Source organism: Opisthorchis viverrini, assembly GCF_000715545.1.
Source record: "Opisthorchis viverrini unplaced genomic scaffold opera_v5_174, whole genome shotgun sequence".
In the NCBI taxonomy this organism is placed as follows: Eukaryota; Metazoa; Platyhelminthes; class Trematoda; order Opisthorchiida; family Opisthorchiidae; genus Opisthorchis; species Opisthorchis viverrini.
The window spans coordinates 98,858-119,581 of NW_008751832.1; the positions used below are offsets into that span (position 1 = coordinate 98,858).

A 20,724-nucleotide genomic window follows, 5' to 3' on the forward strand; every position below is an offset into this window, starting at 1 on the left:
GTTCGAATTTATACCCCGAGACTATTGTCGCATTGGATGAAATTCTGGTCCAACCGGGCATCAGCATTTTTGGCCATGCTGATTACAAGAAGTCCAAAAAGCGAAGTTCAGTGAGCTCTCAAAAGTTTTGAGTATGTATTGGCCTGCAGACTTGGGTAGAAGGATCAGTTTTGTTTTCTCATAATGTCCCTGGTTTACAGAAGCACCTCTTCTGATATTATTCTGAATAAATCAGTTCATAAGTATCGTTTACATTAGCAACAGGTCTGAATGTCGTTCCAGAGCATAAAACAGGTTGGTAACGACGCGAACAATATGCCAATCTCCTACATTTTCAAACCTGTCCACAATCTGGTGTTATGTATATAGAACGGACGGTTCATTCAGGTGTCATCAGAACCAATTTTCAGCCGCATACTTTGGCGGACTTTCCATCCATGGTCTTGTAAAGATGTGCTGCGTTTATCTGAATCATATGTGGTAGCTGATCATCGCGGTTCTGGTTACTGCACTGTCACACTATCACAGTATCCGACCATACCGATATCTGTTATAGCGGCATCTTCGAATCCCGCACTGTACAATTACAGCTTACTTGTAACATCATCCTGGACTTGTTGAGCGACCGAAGCTCGAAACAACGCAGAGAACTGCCTACGGTTGGCACGCAGTTGTCTGCACGCAAAGTGGTCCAAAATCCGCCGTGATAATTATTATAACCACAGTACCCCGTCCAACGAACTAAGACAACATTGGTGGGCTCGTTGATGTTGTAAGCTTACGTAAAAAATTCATTATGCCAAAACTGAACGTAAGAATGTAACTTGAGGGGAAAAGCTAGACGCTTGTTGTCGATCTTAGCAACTGTCAAAATCTCCAGTTACCAGTCTGGTTACCTGGCCCCAAAGTTACGTACACCAACCGAACATTCAGTACTTTACTTGATCATTAGATGGCTGATAATTAAGTCCTTCGACTCCTTCAATTTAGTTTATTATTATCAGCCTAGTTATGTACGTTCATTTGCCAACATTCAATGAGGTGTCAGTGTGGCTTCTCAATCCATCCGTTGACTTCAGGAAATCAGTACCGTATACTTGAAAAACGCTAGCCAGATAATTCTGCATCATAGTACATTATACACAGATATCACGTCAAGGCATTCCATTTGTCTCAACACCCTTTTGGCTTAGGAGCCACCTAGATAGTTCTTTTCAACCAAGTAAGGAAAATCAATTTTAAACGATGGATCAAGCTGGATCTACCCAAGTCTCCTGCGAAAACCAAATTCTCGCGTAAATAAGAGTGATTATCGGAGTTAAAGTGACATTAGGTTAGACTAGATTGTTCAGGATGAAGTAGAACCCGAACACCCTAGGCTCGACAACTGTCGCGCACTGTACCTTTAGAGTTGTGTTGCTTTAGATGCACACCGCAAATTGGTATTTCAGGCGCAGCTTTCACCACCTAACCTCGAAAATTTTAGGGTAACGTCGTTGTAAAATTCTCAGTGTGTGGCCTCGATACATTTTCAAGGAACAAAACAGTCAACTGGGAGCCGGAAAATGACCGTTTCAAGTCATTTTGGGACAAGGTTTGTGTACAGCTAGGTGGTGAATGTCCAGCGTCCACAGTCCGTAAAAGCTAGTGAAGGAAAACAAAGTTGAATAAGGCGCTATCCGATTTACGGTGCCAAATGCACCTCGGACATGGTCAGGTTACGATTCACAAGCATACGAACCAAATAAGGCACTTTGAGTATACAGTATATAGTTGCTCAAATTAGAAATGGTTTCAACTCCTACCACTTCCTTAATGTTGAAATAGACTTAATCGGATCACTATATAAGTAATGATTGGCATCTAGTAGAATGCCTTCTACCAAACTGCTACAGGTGTTGATGTTTCGCTTTCACTTCACACGCTATTCAAAGTACATTTCCTTAAAGAAACACTCTTCAAGAGCTCAAAACCGGTTTCGCCCTTTCGTAGCTCATACCTAGGCGCAGTCCCCGAGTTTTCCTCAGCCCTTGTTCCCCTTGAACCCAAGTCGCACAACATTTTCCAAAGACACACATGGGCATGACTATTTAGTTTCAGCAAGAGATTCATCTGGTGGAAACTAGGGGACTGCACCTATCTGATGAGCTCCAAGAAGGGCGGAGTCCGTTATAGACTATCAAAGAGTGGTGTGTTACGCCTGGACAAAACTGACTCACTTTATTTACTTTACATCCTGCGACCTAAAGCATTTATGACAATAACACTTTCCAACCTGAGACCCAGAAATGAAGCAATCGTTAAAAATTAAGTCGTCTGCGTTATCTTTTGGATACGAATAACAAAAAGAGCAAGGCTGACCGGAATAGATCTGCAAGTAGTTTTGCATATTCATATTAAGAGCACGCAAGTCTACCAACTTCTTAGGGCTTATGAAGCCAATTTGAAGCTGAGGAAAGGCCTGGGAATCCGAGATATCTACCAAAAATAACAATGTGATTGATGTGACTATGTTAAGAAGAATACACAAGAAAAAAAGTTGACCGGAGCCAAAAATACTCGAATCAAGCCCAATCGAGTCCGGTACCTAATTCCAAAGATACCAACTTGTGCCGACGTATTCCCTGCCCACGATTTGGATCAGCATCAGCTAATCAACATGACCGGAATGAAAGCCAACAACTTTGGGTTGAATCTGTAGTGCAGAAATGTGAACGCTATTTTCGGACAAACCGTGTAACCAGTAGCTACTCTGTTCTGAAGTCCATTAGGCAGATTTCCGGATCTCTGCTTGCAACCAGCAACTGGTCATCTGGCTCAAATAGCGAGGCAAACGCTTCAATATGCGCTTTCATAAGCCCCACTGTGCTCTATAATGAAACTGCATGTGAATCAGTTCGCCTGCTTTTACGAAGGATACAGGAGGTAGAAAACTAGAATATTCTCGTGCCGGACATGCTGAGGCGTCCAGAAAGGCACATTTCCAAGGTCACGGGCTCAAAACTCCTCGTAGTTACTTAAGATGCGCATTGCTGATGATTTCCCACAGAAATGGAACAGCTGTGCACTGCTTGTAGGCTCTTTCTCATAGATTAGATTCGCTTACAGAGCAAAATGTCAACCGGAAACCTTTAAATCTCCACAAATTTCCAACACCGCTCATGCAGATTAAATAATTGTTGAATGTCGCTTGAGAGCTTCTGTTGGTTAATATATGTGACTACGTCCCAGGATTAATGAGAACGATATGACACCAGTAAGGTGGAGTTCGGGTACTTGACATTCTGGCTAAGAGCATTTCAAATGCTTGTTCCTCTAGAGTGTCTTTTACGACGTTACCACAGTCTGGTGAAAAGTCCAGATCAAGTGTTCGGATCAGGCTACCCACATTAAACCTAAGAAAATCTAGTTGATGAATCTTATTTCTTCACGTGGCAACTCAGCTAACGGCTCAGTAGTAGCCCATCAACTGTTTGGCGAATCTTCCAGAGACGGTGATATCTCGAGTGGTTCCAAACATCTTTCAACTAACCATTAAGCCCGGTCATTTGTCTTCACGCCAAAAACAAAAGTAAAGTATCATGGCACAGTGGCCTGAGGCAATCCGGGCGTTAACATTTCGACGCCAGTCGATCAGGTATGATCAATGTGTAACAGGTGAGTGGTACAACGTAGCTTAAGAGTTCGTTGATATACGAACTATAAGAAACGATGGAAAGATAAGCGAAAGCAACAAACGCTATCACCTCTGACGGACGTAGTACAGAATCGCAAAGTGAAAGTAATTGCGTGAAGTCGAATTTCTGCTACCAAAAAGTTAGGAGAGAGATAGAGGTTAGCTATGGCAACGAACAGAAGTTCTGATAATGAACATTGCTGGTACCTGGGGACCAAACGTTGTGTAGACTTCGTAATGAAGTCAAACAGTACCTATGTGGACTTCCTTCAGATTAACGTGTACCGATACCCTCGCCTCGTTGTGACAGTCTATCGGTGGGTTAGTACTAGTTACGGTACATTTTGCTGAACTTTCTTTTGTCCTCAGTTCAAGATCGTTAGCGTAGTAGCTTCTTCTAAATTCTTGGGTATGAAAGCGCAACACACCCAAAATCTTGCTTCTTTAAAAATAAGCCTTCTGAGCAAAATCACCACTGAATGGCTAAAGTTTTCCAAGCATGTATTTGGCAATGAAATACAAAAGGACCATAAACCCGTGCAGTTGTAGGACACAGTTTCAATCGAAGACACTGGACAGTGGATGCAATCAAAGTTTAAATCAGGGATTATCCCTTCGTGACTGTGGACCATCAAAGGACACATTCCCATGAGATTACATGCGCGCCCTGTTTTTCACCTATTGACTGCATGCTCGTAGGTTTACAGTACTGATTTTCGTTTAAAGACCACAGATACCCAACTAGAAACTGACTAGGAAGCACAGAATAAAATGGGTAAAAAGCAGTTTGTGATTGTTAGAGAAAGTTGGCACAGACGGCACGGATATAAAATTGTCGTTAGTTGCGCGACGAATTCCTCTCACTCCCCTCCGTACTTGAATATTAGTAATAACATAATTTCGACTGAAAACACTTCCGTATACTGGTCTAAGCAAGATAAACTGACGGGACTTGGTGCCCACCTCAGAAGCCAGTGGCAAACATACTGGGATCAACCCATCCACTGCTTAGAATGAATGAGTTCCAGACCATTCAACCTCAATATTGTACATGAAGTCAGTGATAAAACCATCACAAATCAATAACAGTACACCAAACCGACCATTAGAAGAAACACCTAAACTAAACAGCTCACAGTAAATCAAAAGACACAGTAAGACGAAAAATGAAAACTTTATCCAGCAGAAAGGTACTATGTGAACCGGTAAAGAACAAGATAGTTGGACCGCAAGAGAAATATCAAAGGTGATCACATCAAAGAAAAACCTATTATACAGACAAACTAATCAAATTGTGTACGAAAAGCCCCAAGAGATGTGGTGCAGCAGATCAGTATAAACAACTCGAAACCCGAGGAGACATGAAGGACTATTTCCCGACAGGAATACTTGGGTTGGCCCACAACAAAATAAACACTATTGTGTTCCATCACACAAAATAGGCCTGAAACACAGGATAATATAGAAGTGCAACAAACTCCCCCTACCCTGCCCACATGTGTGTTTGTTTTAACCTATTTATTTGTGAATGCTGTATATCATTCAACGTATCTGCGAGCACAGTTATCCTTCTTCTAAGAGATCACATTAAGAGCAAGCGATTGTTTCAATTCGGTTAGTGTCTCCTTTTGGGCTAGTTGATTTAAAAAGGGGAAGATATTTTCGTCAAAATAATCTGGATCATGTTGGCGTTGACCATTTCCTCTGAATATTTTAGAGCACACAGTACGCGAAATCCTCACACTTTTTATTATATTTTTCATTACGAATAATCCCTGTTCTCAATTGCTACAGAACGCTTGAATGAGCGATGTCCGCTTCTGTGGACTAAGCTAGGTTGCTCTCTGCTTGAGATTCTTCAGTGTTAATCGGACAATCTGGAGTAATGAAAACCACATCTTCTTACTGGAAATCATCGTGCAGGCAGCTATGGAAGATGTCACTATCGAACGGTTCTAGATAGCTTGTGTTTTGGAACTCACCCACGTAATTATTTATTGCAAAATTCTATGCCACATTTTAAGACTTATCAAACCTTGCATGCGAACCGACGATTGGTTAATTGGACAACTTGACTGTTTGTCAGTGGTCACTTTTTCCCCACGCAATCACCAATCGCCTAGAACATAATCTACTTCCCCTTCGCTCGCCAGCTTTTTCGTCCGTGTATTCTGAAACGTTCACATACATAATGGAACACGTACAATCAGCTCACTGTAAATGTCGACACGATTTGTAAATTGTATCATGTATTAGAATGTATTGTATGTATGTATCCGTAATAGCCTATACACGGTGCCAGCCAGTAAACAGATTTATTCCAGGGAAAATCTTGTGTTCGCAGCGCTGCTCTATGTTGTCAGCATCGTTTTTTCTGTTGCAAAGCACTTGCTGATCGTTCACGGCTAATTCAATGATTCATCCGAGTAGGCTACACGAACCCCACTACCTGTACCTTCGTCAAGCGCACAGCAATTGATAATATTGAGTGGGCTTGAAAGGGAAAGAAAGCACAATAAAGCCGGTATCCGGTTCTTTTTTTTACCGTATTTTATTGCTGTTCAGCCTTGTTTACTAACCCAAAGAAACTCATTTTTTCCTTGGACAGTCTTTGAAAATTGTGACAGACTACAACCGAAATCTCCACAAACTTCTATTAGGCACGTTAAAGTTATCAGCTTTTTGTCTGTCCTATTTGATTCTGAAATACCTAACCTAGGAAATTTATCCGCAGTTCGAGCCGCTAGGTAATAAGGCTCGTCCATAAGGCGCCGTGGCAACCAAAGTCCTGGATGCACTGCTACAGTGCCACGGTGCTATCCCCTTGCAAAGTTCCAGTGTTCTGACTTTCAGATTTAGATTTGTTGGAAAGCCGAGTAGTCATGCACCTTACCGGAAGTTATCAAAACCAAGGTTTAACCAGGTTGTTTGCTCATTTTGGGCGCACTGTTACTGTGACAAAACAGTTGAGGTTTTCCGGAGATGCAGAATTGCATATATCCAAATCACATAAATCATGTGAGAACCTTTTTTTCAGTTTACTTGCAGTTGTGGTGAATTTTGGTAACAAGGAAACCGTATTATTTGTTTTGGAACTCATATAATCCCTGCTGCTAGAAAACGAGAAATCAGAAGCTTTAAATACCATGACAGTCAAAAATGTTCCGTATTCTTATTAGTCATTCTCCTCAAGTGGATTATACTCGCTTGTAGTGTTAACTTTCGCCCGTACTTCTGACACGTGACATGTGTGTGATCCGATCAGTTGTGAACTTATTGCACAATAGTTCAGTCACGCGCTGAATATCCTCATATTCTACACTCCACCGGATACATCAAGCAGGAATTTTATTTTCGGATTTACAGGTGGTCGTCAGTCAGGAATTCCAAATCAAATGTTTTCGGCTTAGAACGGATGTTTTCCTACAAAACAGTTCCTTTACGAGACGGTCAACCCAGCGACCCGTGCCTTTGTTTTCTACTTGGTCAAATAAAACACAAAATTAATTTACAGGGTCCGTCCTGTATGGCTTACTCGAATAATGTGAAATCGCTCCGGGCTCGTTCAGCGAGATGCAGTCGTACTAATCAGCTGATCGCGGCTCGACTAACATTACTAGGTGTTTGTGACCACACGAACTGTTTCATGGAACTAACTCACTGATATCCATGGCAAACCAGCTCTATTATTTTAGCACAGTCAAATTTTTTCCTGACCTTTTGATCGATTTCTAGATGTAGAAAGCGCAGAAGTTTGGAACACCCAGCTATTCACACGCAACTGCTAAGATGCTAGACATTCTACAGTCTTCTACTACCTACTTCAACATTACTGTTAATCTTCGCATAACAGGTGCGCGTTCCATATAGAATAATTACTCGTTTGACTGATTTGAAACTTGCCAGTGGCTAGATTAGCGTGGTTTTTTTTCGATGACGTTTTCTGGAACCACATCTGTTAAACAACAAAATACTCACTAAAATAGAATTCCGTAAGAAACGTTTTTAACACTTCCGGGGTTCAGGTTTGCTTCCTCCGAAAGTTCGGTTTATTGATGCAAGGAGCATTTAAATTTGTATGTGATCGATGAGTCCACATCCAAACTACGTCAAGAAAGATAGGTTTTTGGAAAAAGATACGCACTCGAACATTCGACACCGCAATCGGCCGAACCACATAAATCATCAGTGCTGCTCAGTCGGACAGTCGAGGGCATTTTGCTTTCGGTGTAAAAGATTGATGTCATCATTCTGGTCCACTGTTTCAACATGTAAAGTGTCCGATGGTGAGACCTTTACTCTAAGAAACCTGAAACCTCATGCTTTGCTTAGTTAACCTTTCCTGTTTCAGCATCCGTAGAGTGGGCTCTTTCCATAGTAGTTTGGTTCTTCAGTATGTGGAATCTGATATATGTTTATGATTTAAACAAAGGTCACCTTCGAACTGCTGGAAGTACATTACCGCACTGCTTTACATACTCGGCTTTACGCCGGTTGAAAATAGTTTCGACGGTGGCGCGTGGTACGCAGCGCAGTGGCATGTCACGTTGTCTGCCCTATAAACAGTTCACCGGTACGAGTCGATCTGACAAACTAATTCGATTAGGGATGCAAACCAAATAGCCATACGCGTCCGAAATTATTCTAAGTGGCAATACTATTCAGGCGTCATCATTTTTGACGCATCTTTGAGCTTCATTCACCCTAGAAATTGTGCATAAAAAATTTACGTTCCACGATAATTTTCAAAACGGAAGATTTGTTTCAGAAAAACTCAGAGGAAGGGTGGTCTTGGACTGATTGCTCGACGCACGCCGAAACCATAAAAGCTGAGGAACACGTTTCTGGCCCAATATATTGTAGCGATTCCCATCGAAGGAATTGTTTGATTCGCTGTAGGGCCTACTAATATCGCATGCAAATAACTCCAATCTGAGGAGTCCCCCTAACGATTTGGTAGGATAAAGCTGGTTTAGTCTCCTCACAATTTATCCTCGGTGTATTTCAACTGCTATAACGGTTGTAATGGAGTTTTATCACAATGCCCTGGAAACAGTTCAGCGCAACTGTCCCACTAAACCCTTTCACAGCCTTGCCTCACATGTCAGACAATAAGTTTGAATCGGTATACTATCGCGGATATTCACTACCGAAGAGATGCGATCAGTGTGTAACTCAGGTAAAAATCTTGGTTCATTTGGCATAAACTAAGGTCGATAAGTGCGTCAGACGCTAGTGCTGTTCCAAAGTCGACAAATTTTCACGCTCGCGGAATTCAGACTCCAGGTGCTTGGATGAAAGTCTCCAAGTGTAACTCGTATCATATTTAGGCCTTGTCAAACTAAATACTTGTGACCGAGATCAGTATCCAAACGTCATATGTAAAGGCGTAGTTCCTACATGTTGCCTTAATGAAGAATCAGTATTCCTTGATTTTTCAGACATAAAGTTAGTTGGTGCGAGACCTTATTCTGTCTGATGTCACCGCAACCGGATTTCAATTCATGGAGACGACTGAAAACTGTGCACAGACCGACTGGTCGGTGAAATCCTTCCGATCCGCTGAATTCCCATCCCCTGATGCTACCGAATTGCATCAGGCGAAACATGAAACCATGAAACATGATTAAAAATACTGGGTGGTTTTAAGTGGAACTAATCGAATTTAGTGACAAAATAAATCTGTATGAACTCTGAGAATTTCTGATAACCACACCAATTGCAACTAAAGTGAATGAATAACATAGTTGTGAATTACCCCAAAAAACGTTCGGGATTTGTAACTACGGTGTGCAATTACTCCAAGGAAAAGGTAATATCAGCCTCTGCTGAAATTTGTCAACACCAATTAGATTCTGCTTTAGATACCTAAAACAAGAAGAAGTTGATAGATTTAGATTAGCTCTAAGGAGTTCAGAAGTGAAAATGAAATCAATAATTTCATTCCTACCTTCCACAAGTTCCGATGGTCAGTATAAGCCTGCAAATTTTGAGGTTAGCCTCCTTCGAAATCTGCAATGTTACCCGGCTTTGCACGTTTCAGACGATCCAATGACTGAACTTCAACAGGACGACTGTAGCTCACCAGATTTATCTGCTGGCAATGTAATCCATCAGTCTTCTAGAAAGTACGAGAACATTTCTACTGATGGCAAAGACAGGGGATCGGCTAGGTGGTCAGTAGAGCAAGCCCTCAAGTGGGCTGCACGGTAAAATCCACAAGGTGACAAAGCAGGATTGACTCAACTTCTTATACTGCCATACTTCAAAAACAAGCCATCAGCTAGATAAAAAACATCCTCTGTACTATCATCTAATCGAAATCCAAAGCTGCTATGTGTTCATTAGATTTAATTTACCAGAGCTGACAGCGGACGAGACTGAAATTGGTCAACTTAAATCCGCCAAGACGCTGATATGTTTTCACCGAATTATCACACGATCTTAGCAATGAAAAACGTACAGAAGGAGATGGATGGAAACCAGAATTCCCAAGATTTTCGCAATTAGTATCGGCACCAAGTCGGTAGCTAGATTTTGTACAATTGTCCATTTCAAAAGAGGTCGAGAGCGTGCCCGGTACAACTGCAGTCGATCAGTAGCAGCTGGGACTTGCACTTTCAGTGCATCGGCGCGTACATCTACTTGTCATAAGCAGGCCTTAGTAGCTGTGCCCTACTCTGATTCTGTCACACGGGGCACATTCAGGCAGTAGTTATGAAAAGATAGTGGTGAGCATTTGGAGCTAGACCCTGCTAACTGCTGTGATCGCGCCATAACTTCTCAGAGAGTGCGGTTTGTTGCGAACGGTCTGTGGCCTGAAATCAGGTGGTTCTCATTCGGTTCCGACTTGTCCGACGCTGGATACAGAGCAGCGGAGCTTGTCAGAACATGAACGAACAGTCTGGATGGCAAATTTATTGTAAACACCATTTGTACGGTAACCCTAGAATGTGCTTCAAAAGTACGACCACGTGTTGTGAGTCCTCTAACTGCAGAAAAAGCACAAATGACCGTAATTGTTCTTATGCTCGTACCATAGAGAAGCAGATGTCGGTTTTCAGCAGCAAGGACCAGTACTGGTACTGAGCATGTAATGATTCCCAATCTTAACCCCAGATCTAGACTACGCTGCTAACACTATGCTAGTCTTAAAAGATGCGTGATTGGGTGGCCGCAACAAATCCACACAAACAGGTTAAATGACGCATCGTGCATCAGGTTCGAGGTAAAGACTACGGATCAGCCAAACTTTAGCAGTACTCTATCAACCAAATAGAGGTTAAGCAGAAGACTCTGGTGTTATGTCGCATTATTCTATATTGAATACACAACTATCAAGCGTTTTCCTCACAACCCCTTGAAAATGAGTCAAATAACATAATTCTGGCGGAATGGTCGTTGGCTTGTTCGCTGAGCTGGGCAATTTGGTTGCAAACGTTTCATCACCAATCGAGGTGACATCATCAGTGCGTAGTTGTGCGTGGCGGTGGGTTAGTGGTTGTGCGTTCAGTAGTTTTATGTGCGTGTTGATATACGTGCTGGTAGCCGGTGATGACCTTTGACAGCGATTAGTTATTCGGTCGGGCGGTTCCATTGGTTGTTCTTTTATTCCGTGTCCTCATCCGCCGATGCCCACGTGACCTTTGAACTTGGCATCCCTCATCGTCGTAGTCTGGTCGATGTTGGAGTGACCCTTATTGATTTAGGTCCGAGGAGTCCCTTGTTTCTTCGTTGCTTCTCTTGATAAAACTCCTTGCATATCCATTGTTCTGGAACACTCTGAATAGATGGTTTTCCTCCTTTTTCCGTAGTCCTGTGGTGCTGCAGTGTGCCTCCGCCCTCTTGAGCAAGGATCGGACGCGGCTCTTTTTGTGGTTTACTGGATGATTGCTGTTGTAGTTCAGTATTTGGTCCGTATGAGTCTCTTTGCATTATACGCAGGTTTCCAGAGTCCCATCCACCTTTCTGTTCAAGAGAAGCTTGAAGAAGAAGACATCTCAACAAGAACAACAGCAAGAACAACCCACCAGACGGGTAGTCCTACCTTACATCGAAAATATATCAGAACTCGCAAGCAGATTATTGGCTCAAAATGAATCTTCGTGGCCCACAAACCGAGTGCTACTCTGAGGAAATTAATCTCTAGACTGAAGAGCAACCGGGACAAAACCAAGAGGAACAATGTGATATACTGCAACGATTGAAACAAATTCTACGTTGGACAAACTGGGAGGAAATTATGTACACGAATAAAGGAACACAACGCGGCTGTCAGGAAGCATGACCCCCTGTCCTTAATATCTATACACGAGGACCAAGAAGGCCACAAATTCAATCTGAAAAGCGCGAAAATTTTGGCACACGGAGCCATGGTACTCTACGGTAGGTTCAATCAACCGGTGCATCGAACTTGATCCAATTTACGCACCTCTACGTGCAAAAGACCAACATCACAACCGGAACACTCAAGGAGGACCGAACAATGGATTCACAAACGAAGGAACAAGGGACTCCTCGGACTTAAATCAATAAAGGTCACTCCAACATCGACCAGACTACGACGATGAGGGATGCCAAGTTCAAAGGTCACGTGGGCATCGGCGGATGAGGACACGGAATAAAAGAACAACCAATGGAACCGCCCGACCGAATAACTAATCGCTGTCAAAGGTCATCACCGGCTACCAGCACGTATATCAACACGCACATAAAACTACTGAACGCACAACCACTAACCCACCGCCACGCACAACTACGCACTGATGATGTCACCTCGATTGGTGATGAAACGTTTGCAACCAAATTGCCCAGCTCAGCGAACAAGCCAACGACCATTCTGGCGAAATATTTTGGATGTGGACTAGTTACGAAAGTGATAGCCACAAAGAGTTCTAAAATAACGATTTTCAACACTACTTCAAATTGTTCCAACTCACTATCGGGTGGTGTGTGACACTTGGTACTTTATACAAGATACTTTCAATTTATCACCAAAAGGGGTCGCGGTCAGAGCTGAGCTCTTTGGTCGCATGCTATTGTCAACCTGGCGCTGAACAACATTGCTAGCTTAATGACCGTTTGCCGCTGCGCGCGTGTCCGTTTATCTTCCGCATACTTGGACCTAGTAAGATGCTTACTATTCCTTTCGGACTGTGCTTTCGTGTAAACTTCACTAAGTGAACTTGGTACAGTCCGTGTATAACTTTATGCGTCTCCATGTGCCTCAGTTATACCTCAAACAAACATTTATCTAGGTGATTTCGAACTTTTGGAAATGCTTCAGAAAATCCGTGTTGCAGGAATACTTCTGAAGTGTGGTCTCTCTTGTGAGGAAAACCGCATACAAACGTGGCATATGGGTCTAAACACAATTGAGTGTAGAAAGTTTCATTTCGTTGAAAGTACACCCATCAAAAGGAAATAGACGATGTTCCAACACCCTCTCCTTTAATGGAAGTCGATGTCGGGTCCAGAAGGCTTTCGGGTTGTTAGTTGGTCCTAGCTGGAAAAGCCCTACTAAGATGGATATACTGACTTAATATCAACAGACGATTCGCATATTATTATATGCAAATTTACAGGGAGCAAAGTATAGATAACAGATACCTGCAACGTGCAAGTCAGGCGAATGTGGCATCTCTAAAAGCTTCGGAATCGATATATGTGTTCTTATGGTACTACAATTATCACTATCTTTAAATGACTGGATTTGTCTTTCTCAGATGAAACGGGCATAGCCACTTTCACAACTATGAAAGTCTTCCATATCTTGGCTGGACTGTTGACATCCAGGTTTGGAGATAACCAAAAGACCGTATAGCCTTGGAATTTGTTATAGGCTTCCCAGAAATGATATCTCCTACTAAGGAAACGGTTCTTTGTCAGGCTGATGGCCAGTCGTTGGTTACTCGGATGAGCGACAGTAACAGAGCGCAGAATCAGTTGCCCGGCATCTCCGCGACCTTTCACTTTACTGGAGCCCGAATCCAGCGTCAAAGTGCTAAAGTGTAGTAGAGCCAGATCCCTCAAAATATCTGCTGGGGAGTTAAACTTACATGTGTAGCGGCTTGCAGCATAATTATTTCAAGAAAGTTAGTTGTTTGGACAAAAGACCGGCATCTATTTCCCGCTTAGGAGCAGATGTAACAGCTGACATCGGCCGCTTACTAATTCAGAAGTGGCTTTCGCAAACCCTGATGAATGAACTTTAAACTTTATAGGTTTTTCCTGACTTTTGAAAAGAAAGCGTATCGTAGAATAGCGGTCCCCCAGTAGATCCATTTGCTCGCAAGGAGTCAGTGAATTCGACTAGTTTGTTATACGATACAATTCTTTTACTCCAACTGGATGCTTTCCTTGAAAAACAGAATGTCGTCGAGAACATTTGCGTCATTCGAACATAAAACCGGTCGCAGGCAGTATGGGTACGCACTTACCGCAGAAGCGAATAGTTTAAGGAATTACGTTTCTTAAATATCAGACTACACATCTACCTTAATAATTCAGTACTATGCAGATCATACCGTGCATCACTTGCTTTTAACCGTGTTTTCTTCAGTGATATAGGAATTCCGAAAACCAGTTGAATTCAAGAAAATATACCTTGTAGCATTGGAATTAAGAACAGAGTAAGCGAACTGCAAGCACTGCGCTATATTCCACTGACACGAATTTTTGTGTAAAACTTAGCTGCCACTGATCATTGTATGAATAAGAGACACAACTAGGTTTTCTTCTTATACCAGCTAAAACTTAATATCTTTTACTATTTTTTCTAACTTTTTGGTGTGGGTACGGAAGTCTAGGAGAAATTTGGCGTACTAGTTGGGAAGTCTGGTCTAGGTCACCTAAGTTTAGTCAGTTACCCATGTTTAGTTTGCAAACACACTAGCGACAGCCCCGCCGTAGAGAATAAACACTGAGGAGAGCTTACAGCCAACACTTCTGGCCGTTTCTGTGAGAGTGGGTTTCATTGACGCCCAAATAACAAATGTGGGACTTGGAAAGTTGCAATCTCTGTTATTTGAATCATATGCGAACATTCTTAGCAGGCTGTGACAGTTGTGACAGTTGTGATGTCCGCCAGCTCAAATTAAAGGATAGCTGAAGTCATAGAGCGGGCCCAAAATATATGGCGGCCACGGATTGCTTTACAGAATGTTATCAAGAGTGAATATTAGCCGAATGACTCAAGACAACAGCTTGTTTACCAACAGTTTTACCTACACTATACGACACTGCATTCCTTGTGCCTCCGTTTTCTCCAGTTTTTAATTTAAATAAAATTGTTTACTTGGTATCTCTGGTTCACTTAAATGCTTCTCAAATGATACCGATTAAAGACTGCTGCTCCAGGAGGGCGTCTGCTACCGGTCAGATGGATAACAGCATATCTGCTAATCACACTCAAGTCACTTGTCTCGGTAAACAAAGTCTTCAATACTACTGGGTTACGCAAGAGTTCTTTAGTTCTACAGTTCATTCTAGCACTCTGCTTCCGTGAACAAACTGCTGCTTTTTTCTTGTCGGTGTACAGATGATGACAATGACTGTTAGATGGCTCTTCCATGAAAACCTAAATGGTATGCAAATGAGCGTGGGATACCCGATAGTAGGTTCCTTCAGGGTGGGTGTAACTTTTGGCTTCAACTATTGCACCTCAGAAGCTAACACGATTTAAAAAACCACGACGAGCAACTCTTTAGTGTGGCCCCGGAAACTTTCAGTTTCTCCTAATTGTGCGAAATAATTACGTCATTCTTCTGTCTCACAACCGAGAAGGTTTATCTTCTAAAACCTTATAAGTGGAGTGTACTCCATCGAAGAGATGAAGGAACCCTTTTGGTAAAACACATTCGTCTTGTTGTGCAGATGTTGCAACCTTGACCAGACTTACGGTCGTGAACCTCAGATGACTGCGACGAAGTATTCCCACCACGTCGTTTACATATTTTGCAACTCAATAAGCAGAACTTCTCGATAAAATATGCGAATGGCGTTGTTGTCGGCGGAGCATGGTCTACACAACGGGACACTTACTAACTTAGACAGGCGTACGCCGCACGTCTCGTTACAGCTATATCTGTCCAGATGAACCAGAATATGTTCGCCCTGAGTAGCAATGTATTTCTTGGCTCTACTTCAGCTAAAATACTGTCAACGACTGTCTACTGCCAGAAATTGATTGCACGAAAAATTTGGTGTTGTGACCTTCGACTTGGTCTGGCATTAACAGATTAAAATAGTCTTTCTTGAGATTAGAACCCTGAATTATTTCATTGATGTCTTCATTGCCTAAATGCAAACAACTTGGTTCCCAGAAAGCTCACAACTGTCACTACATTGGTGGTTTTTTTGTATTGTCCAGCGGGTGAAAACACTATCTTGCCATCAAGCGGTACATTCAACTTGCGTAACATGTTTTGCGATAGGAATCCTAACTGTACAAGTCTTTTTAAGACAATAATTGATAAGAATTCTTACCCGCTAAATTCAGATATGATCAACTGCTTTCCTAAACATCCTTTTGAGCAAAACATGTGTGCGTACATACGCAACAGTATGTGCGTATAGAGACTGTGTGGTTCTGGTCCTTCAGAGCTGAAATTTTGCAACAAATACTCGCACGATTTATTCCGTACCACGAAGCCATTTCGACCCGAATAGTTTCCTCCACCCCCTCGGTCATTAGTTGACTTTCGCTTTCTCATTTACGTATGACGCACAATGAATACTCATTATTTCTTACATTTCCACACTATAAGTTAAGGAGTAGCTTGGACGAGGTTCTCAGTTAAACCTCTCGAAAACACCTGTCGACTTTGCGAACGGGTGCATTTCACCACTTGCGCAGAACTTGGCGCTAAGCTTTAATATCAGGTTGATAAAACTCCGGGGACTAAGTCTCAGTGATGAAACCAGCGGTGCTTTGTCGAACAGATTTCGGCAATCATTTCCGAAGTGTTCTACGCCAAACATATACATTCCACCTCTTCTCTGAAATCTACGAATCGCTACAAAAAAAAAATTCTAGTTAGCTGCTATTTCAACACATCATAATTTCACTCAGTGGATGTTACCGAATGACCAACAGCCTCCCAGTTTAATTTTACCAGTAACTATTTGTGTTACTTAGTGTGGTCAAGCACCGCTCGTCTCTTTATGAAATTAAGTCCACATCGAACTAGCTTCATTTTTTAGTGGAAAAGTTAACTTTTTCCTCTTATTATGCGTATTATGACTACAGGTACTCGTTTACCAATGGCTGTCTTTTTAATAATGAAGTACTCTGTCACAATGTTTCTACAACGTTGTCACCCCATGAAAAAACAACCAGGCACTCCTCCGTGGTGTGCAATGGTTTCCCAAAGCAAGGCGATAAATGGACATTTAGTGGGCCTATTTAGTTACTTCAGTATTGTAAGTAGTACGTCGTCAACCCGGCATTTACTCCAGATCAACATACAAGCCTCTAAATTGTTATCGTAGGCAAGATGCTACAGTCACATTTTTGTAACTTTCCTCGACTTGTAAATAGCCTCTGAAGTTTTTAAGAAGCTGCACTGAATCTTTCCCAATAGTGCCGATTTGCGAAGTGGTTTCGCCTTCATTTCGTAGCCCTCAGATGAACCCTGGGAGCACAGTGCAAAGGCCAGTGCAGGAGTGATCTGAAGGCTGACTGGCCAGGATTCTCCCCATCATGAAATAGCTAATACAATGAATGAATCAGTAATGCGATAAACATGTATGCTGGGTCCATCTGCCACATATCCAACTTAGGAGACCCGTATGACAGCATAAGTACTGCTAGTCATTACATCAGTCGGAATGCATATACTTTGAATGAATAAAAAGTGGTGTGGAGGCCCAAGCGACGTTGCCAGTTATTTGCTTCGAATAGTGAGTTATGTTTCAAACATTCTTCCAAAAGTTGGGTAAGGGGCTTCGACATGGATGGTCACGAAGTTCGTTAAACAACTACGACTATTCATGAAACGGTATTATTTCATGATTTGGTGCCGTAAATACAAGTCTCATGAGCCCCGTTAAACAGACACTCAGTAAGTGGAGCTCAAGTTCAACATAAGTTTGATGGGGACTGCACCGATCCCATGGCTCCCAAGAATAGCGAAATCGATCTTGGACTGTCGGAGAGTTTCCAGAAAACTTGTGACTAACCTGGACCACGAAGATAACAAGACTTCCCCTATGCCCCATGTCAACCAAATTATATAAGCTCATGTATTGGACTGATCAGGTCCCTTTAGGGTATATCCCATTCGCCAGCATCCCACTTGGTTTCCTTGTTAATGCAACGTCAAAAAAACGAACAGTTTTGCCATACTTACCCAGTGCACTGAAGTTTTGTGTAAAATATTCCGGTCGAAACTTTTATGGATCTTTTTGGTTAGGTCGGGAGAGTGACAGATGACAAAAATATCATTTTCATCAAAATCCCCAAATCTCTCCACACAACCATTAGTCAGTTCGCGATCAAGTGATGTGGTTTCCGTGACGTATTGATGAGTGGCGCTGTATCCTGTATAAGTGACAGCTAATCACTTCTGATCAGCCGCTCGTCCCCCAACGGCCATGTGCAAACAGTGGCCGGAAGGCCATTCTCTCTGACTTTATGAGATGCCGATGATTCCTAACAGAGATAAAACGGCTGTACACAGTGCGTCTCGGCCTCTGAGCACACACCGAACGAAAGTTACCGGGTCTCCACTCACCACCATCAATGATGAGTCATCTGCCTCAGAACAGTGTTATCAACCTTATTTAAAAATGTCAACCAAAGTGCGTTCACTTGTGTACACGGAACCCCCGAATAGAAATGGGACATCAAATGTCTATTGTGTAAGTAATTACTTCAGATGATCTACGGGTCTGTGAAAAGTAGCCTGAGAATGTCCGGTAGAGTCCATATACCCTTACCCCTACTGAACACGTCAGTTGGCGGATTTGGAAGTGACTAGCTTTGAGTTATCGCATGGGATGTGCCTGATATGAACTATAATCTAAATCATCCCCAAATTAACAGAGTTTCGGATTAGTCAAGTTCAGATATCTGAGAAAAGCCTAAAAAACGATACCGTACCACTGCATGACAACACTGCTCTAAAAAGTGACTACTCGTGAACGACGTATTTTAGTAAGTGACCTTCGGTAACGCCGGTACATTAGAACGTCCATCGTAAATTTATTAGAATCTAAAATTGAGCAAACAAGAAAATCAGTAACATGTCTGAATTCAACCCCAGCGTCATTAGTTAATTACATATGTAAGAGAAGGTACATGTGTCGAGGTAGAAAAATACCCACAGGGTGCGCTGAATAACACCGATGGCGCATAGTCTAACTATTTTCTGCCTCATACAGTGCCTGGATCTGGGCGGCGAAATATTTCCGCATCTGAGGCCTTGCAATCTTCAGTGTCGGAGTGAGGAGGCCATTTTCAATTGAAAAAGGTTCAGAAGATAAATGCAGATCACGAACCTAGACGAAAAGTGAAAACGAGAGGAGAAATATTCCTACTGACCGACTAAACGGCTGGAAATCATTAAAACCGCACGCAAATGACTAAATGACAAAAATAGTCTACTTAGGTGAGTAGTGACTAAAGGGTTTCTATTGAAGTTAGAGGACTGTAAAAATACAGCCGGAGTGCATACGATATCACAATTACAGGTCACAACTGAAAGTTTTCATCAATCCCATTTTTGTCGTATAACGTGTTTAAATGCCGGTCCAAACCAGAGCCCTGGAGTGACGAAATGCATAAGGTTCGTTTTCCAAAATGGCATTACCTATCTGGGTGACAGAAAACTGGCGACCACTACCTGCTTAAATACATCCTAATTATGTGTAGTTGGCTTCAGTTTGGTGGCGATTTATGAGAACTGCACTCCAATACAAAGCTACTTACTCTTAAAATTATCAAGCCTGGTTGTTACCAGGTAACCAAAGACAATCAACTGGGTAACCCATCAGCAGTGTTATAAGAAGCGGGATATCTTTTGAAAGTCCAAAATAGAACGTAGCTGAATACTCCAGGTATCTATTTCTGGCTCAGTATAATGGAAACGAAGCAGGTGTGAATGGGTCGATCAGTACGTGATGCAATAAATCAACTCCACGTTTTGGTTTACCAGTCGCCTCTGGGAAGCCACAACAGTCAAAGCATAAAATTGCATAAGGTAACGCTTGACTCTTTAAAGTTTAAACCACATTAGTCACTTGTATGGATTTCAAGGGAGTTTGGTCATGTTAGTTACTCAAATACCAACCATTCGCTAGTTCGTTCAATCCATTTTCTGTTGTAGTGTCTGTTTTTTCACAGTTAATGAAAACCGGCTTCTAAGTTAATGGCAGTTCAAGCAAACTGCAAGCGAACTGGTTCTGTGGAGTGTCTAGGTAAGGGCACTTATTCTATGATGCACGCGTCCACAACGTTTTCACGGTGGTTACTACTGATGAGACATGCGAGTAGTATGAATTTTCTCGAAGCTCCGCTCCGTGTCCAATGCAAGGTGAGGTTTGTTACGGAACTTTTGGGACTGCTTTGCGGTGTTCTTTTACAATTGCGTGAAATCAGTTAATATCACGAAAATCCAAGAGGACGCGTGAGAACGTTCAGTGTTTTTAATCATGTGCAAAATGAGACGTTCACTTTTCTGTCCAATATTTAGTAACTACTTAGTTGGTGCTTGCTAATAAAGGACTGTTATGGACCACAGTCCCTCAATGCCTTCTCATTGCAGTGAACTCCGGTCTGGATAACCGCTTAATTGCCTGGTGCGCTTGGCCAAACCAGAAAAAGTCAACGAACGTGAGGGCCAGCTGCTCTTGCGGGCAGTTTGCAACAGTTTGAGTTTGCAGTTACAACTTTAGCATTAAGTTTAAATTTACTGGCAAGGTCGGTCAGGCGGATGTATTATCAAAACTTTTAGAAAATAGACCACAGAGCTCAAAAGATTCAGTTATAGCTCAGATCTCAGCTGAACCGGAAATGCGATGTACACTAATGGAAGCCATCAGAGGTA

The 20,724-nt window shown here is 42.3% G+C and overlaps 1 protein-coding gene across 1 annotated transcript in view; it reads right to left on the minus strand.

Moving 5' to 3' along the window:
* Positions 1 to 19,055: 19,055 nt before the first annotated feature.
* The window catches only part of T265_14318 (hypothetical protein), a gene marked incomplete at both ends in the record, with an annotated part of 33,756 nt that continues 32,087 nt past the window's right edge, over positions 19,056 to 20,724 (minus strand). The window contains one exon of the mRNA XM_009173114.1: positions 19,056 to 19,108. Within this exon, the coding sequence (XP_009171378.1) occupies positions 19,056 to 19,108 (53 nt within the window). The remainder of the gene's footprint in view (positions 19,109 to 20,724) is intronic.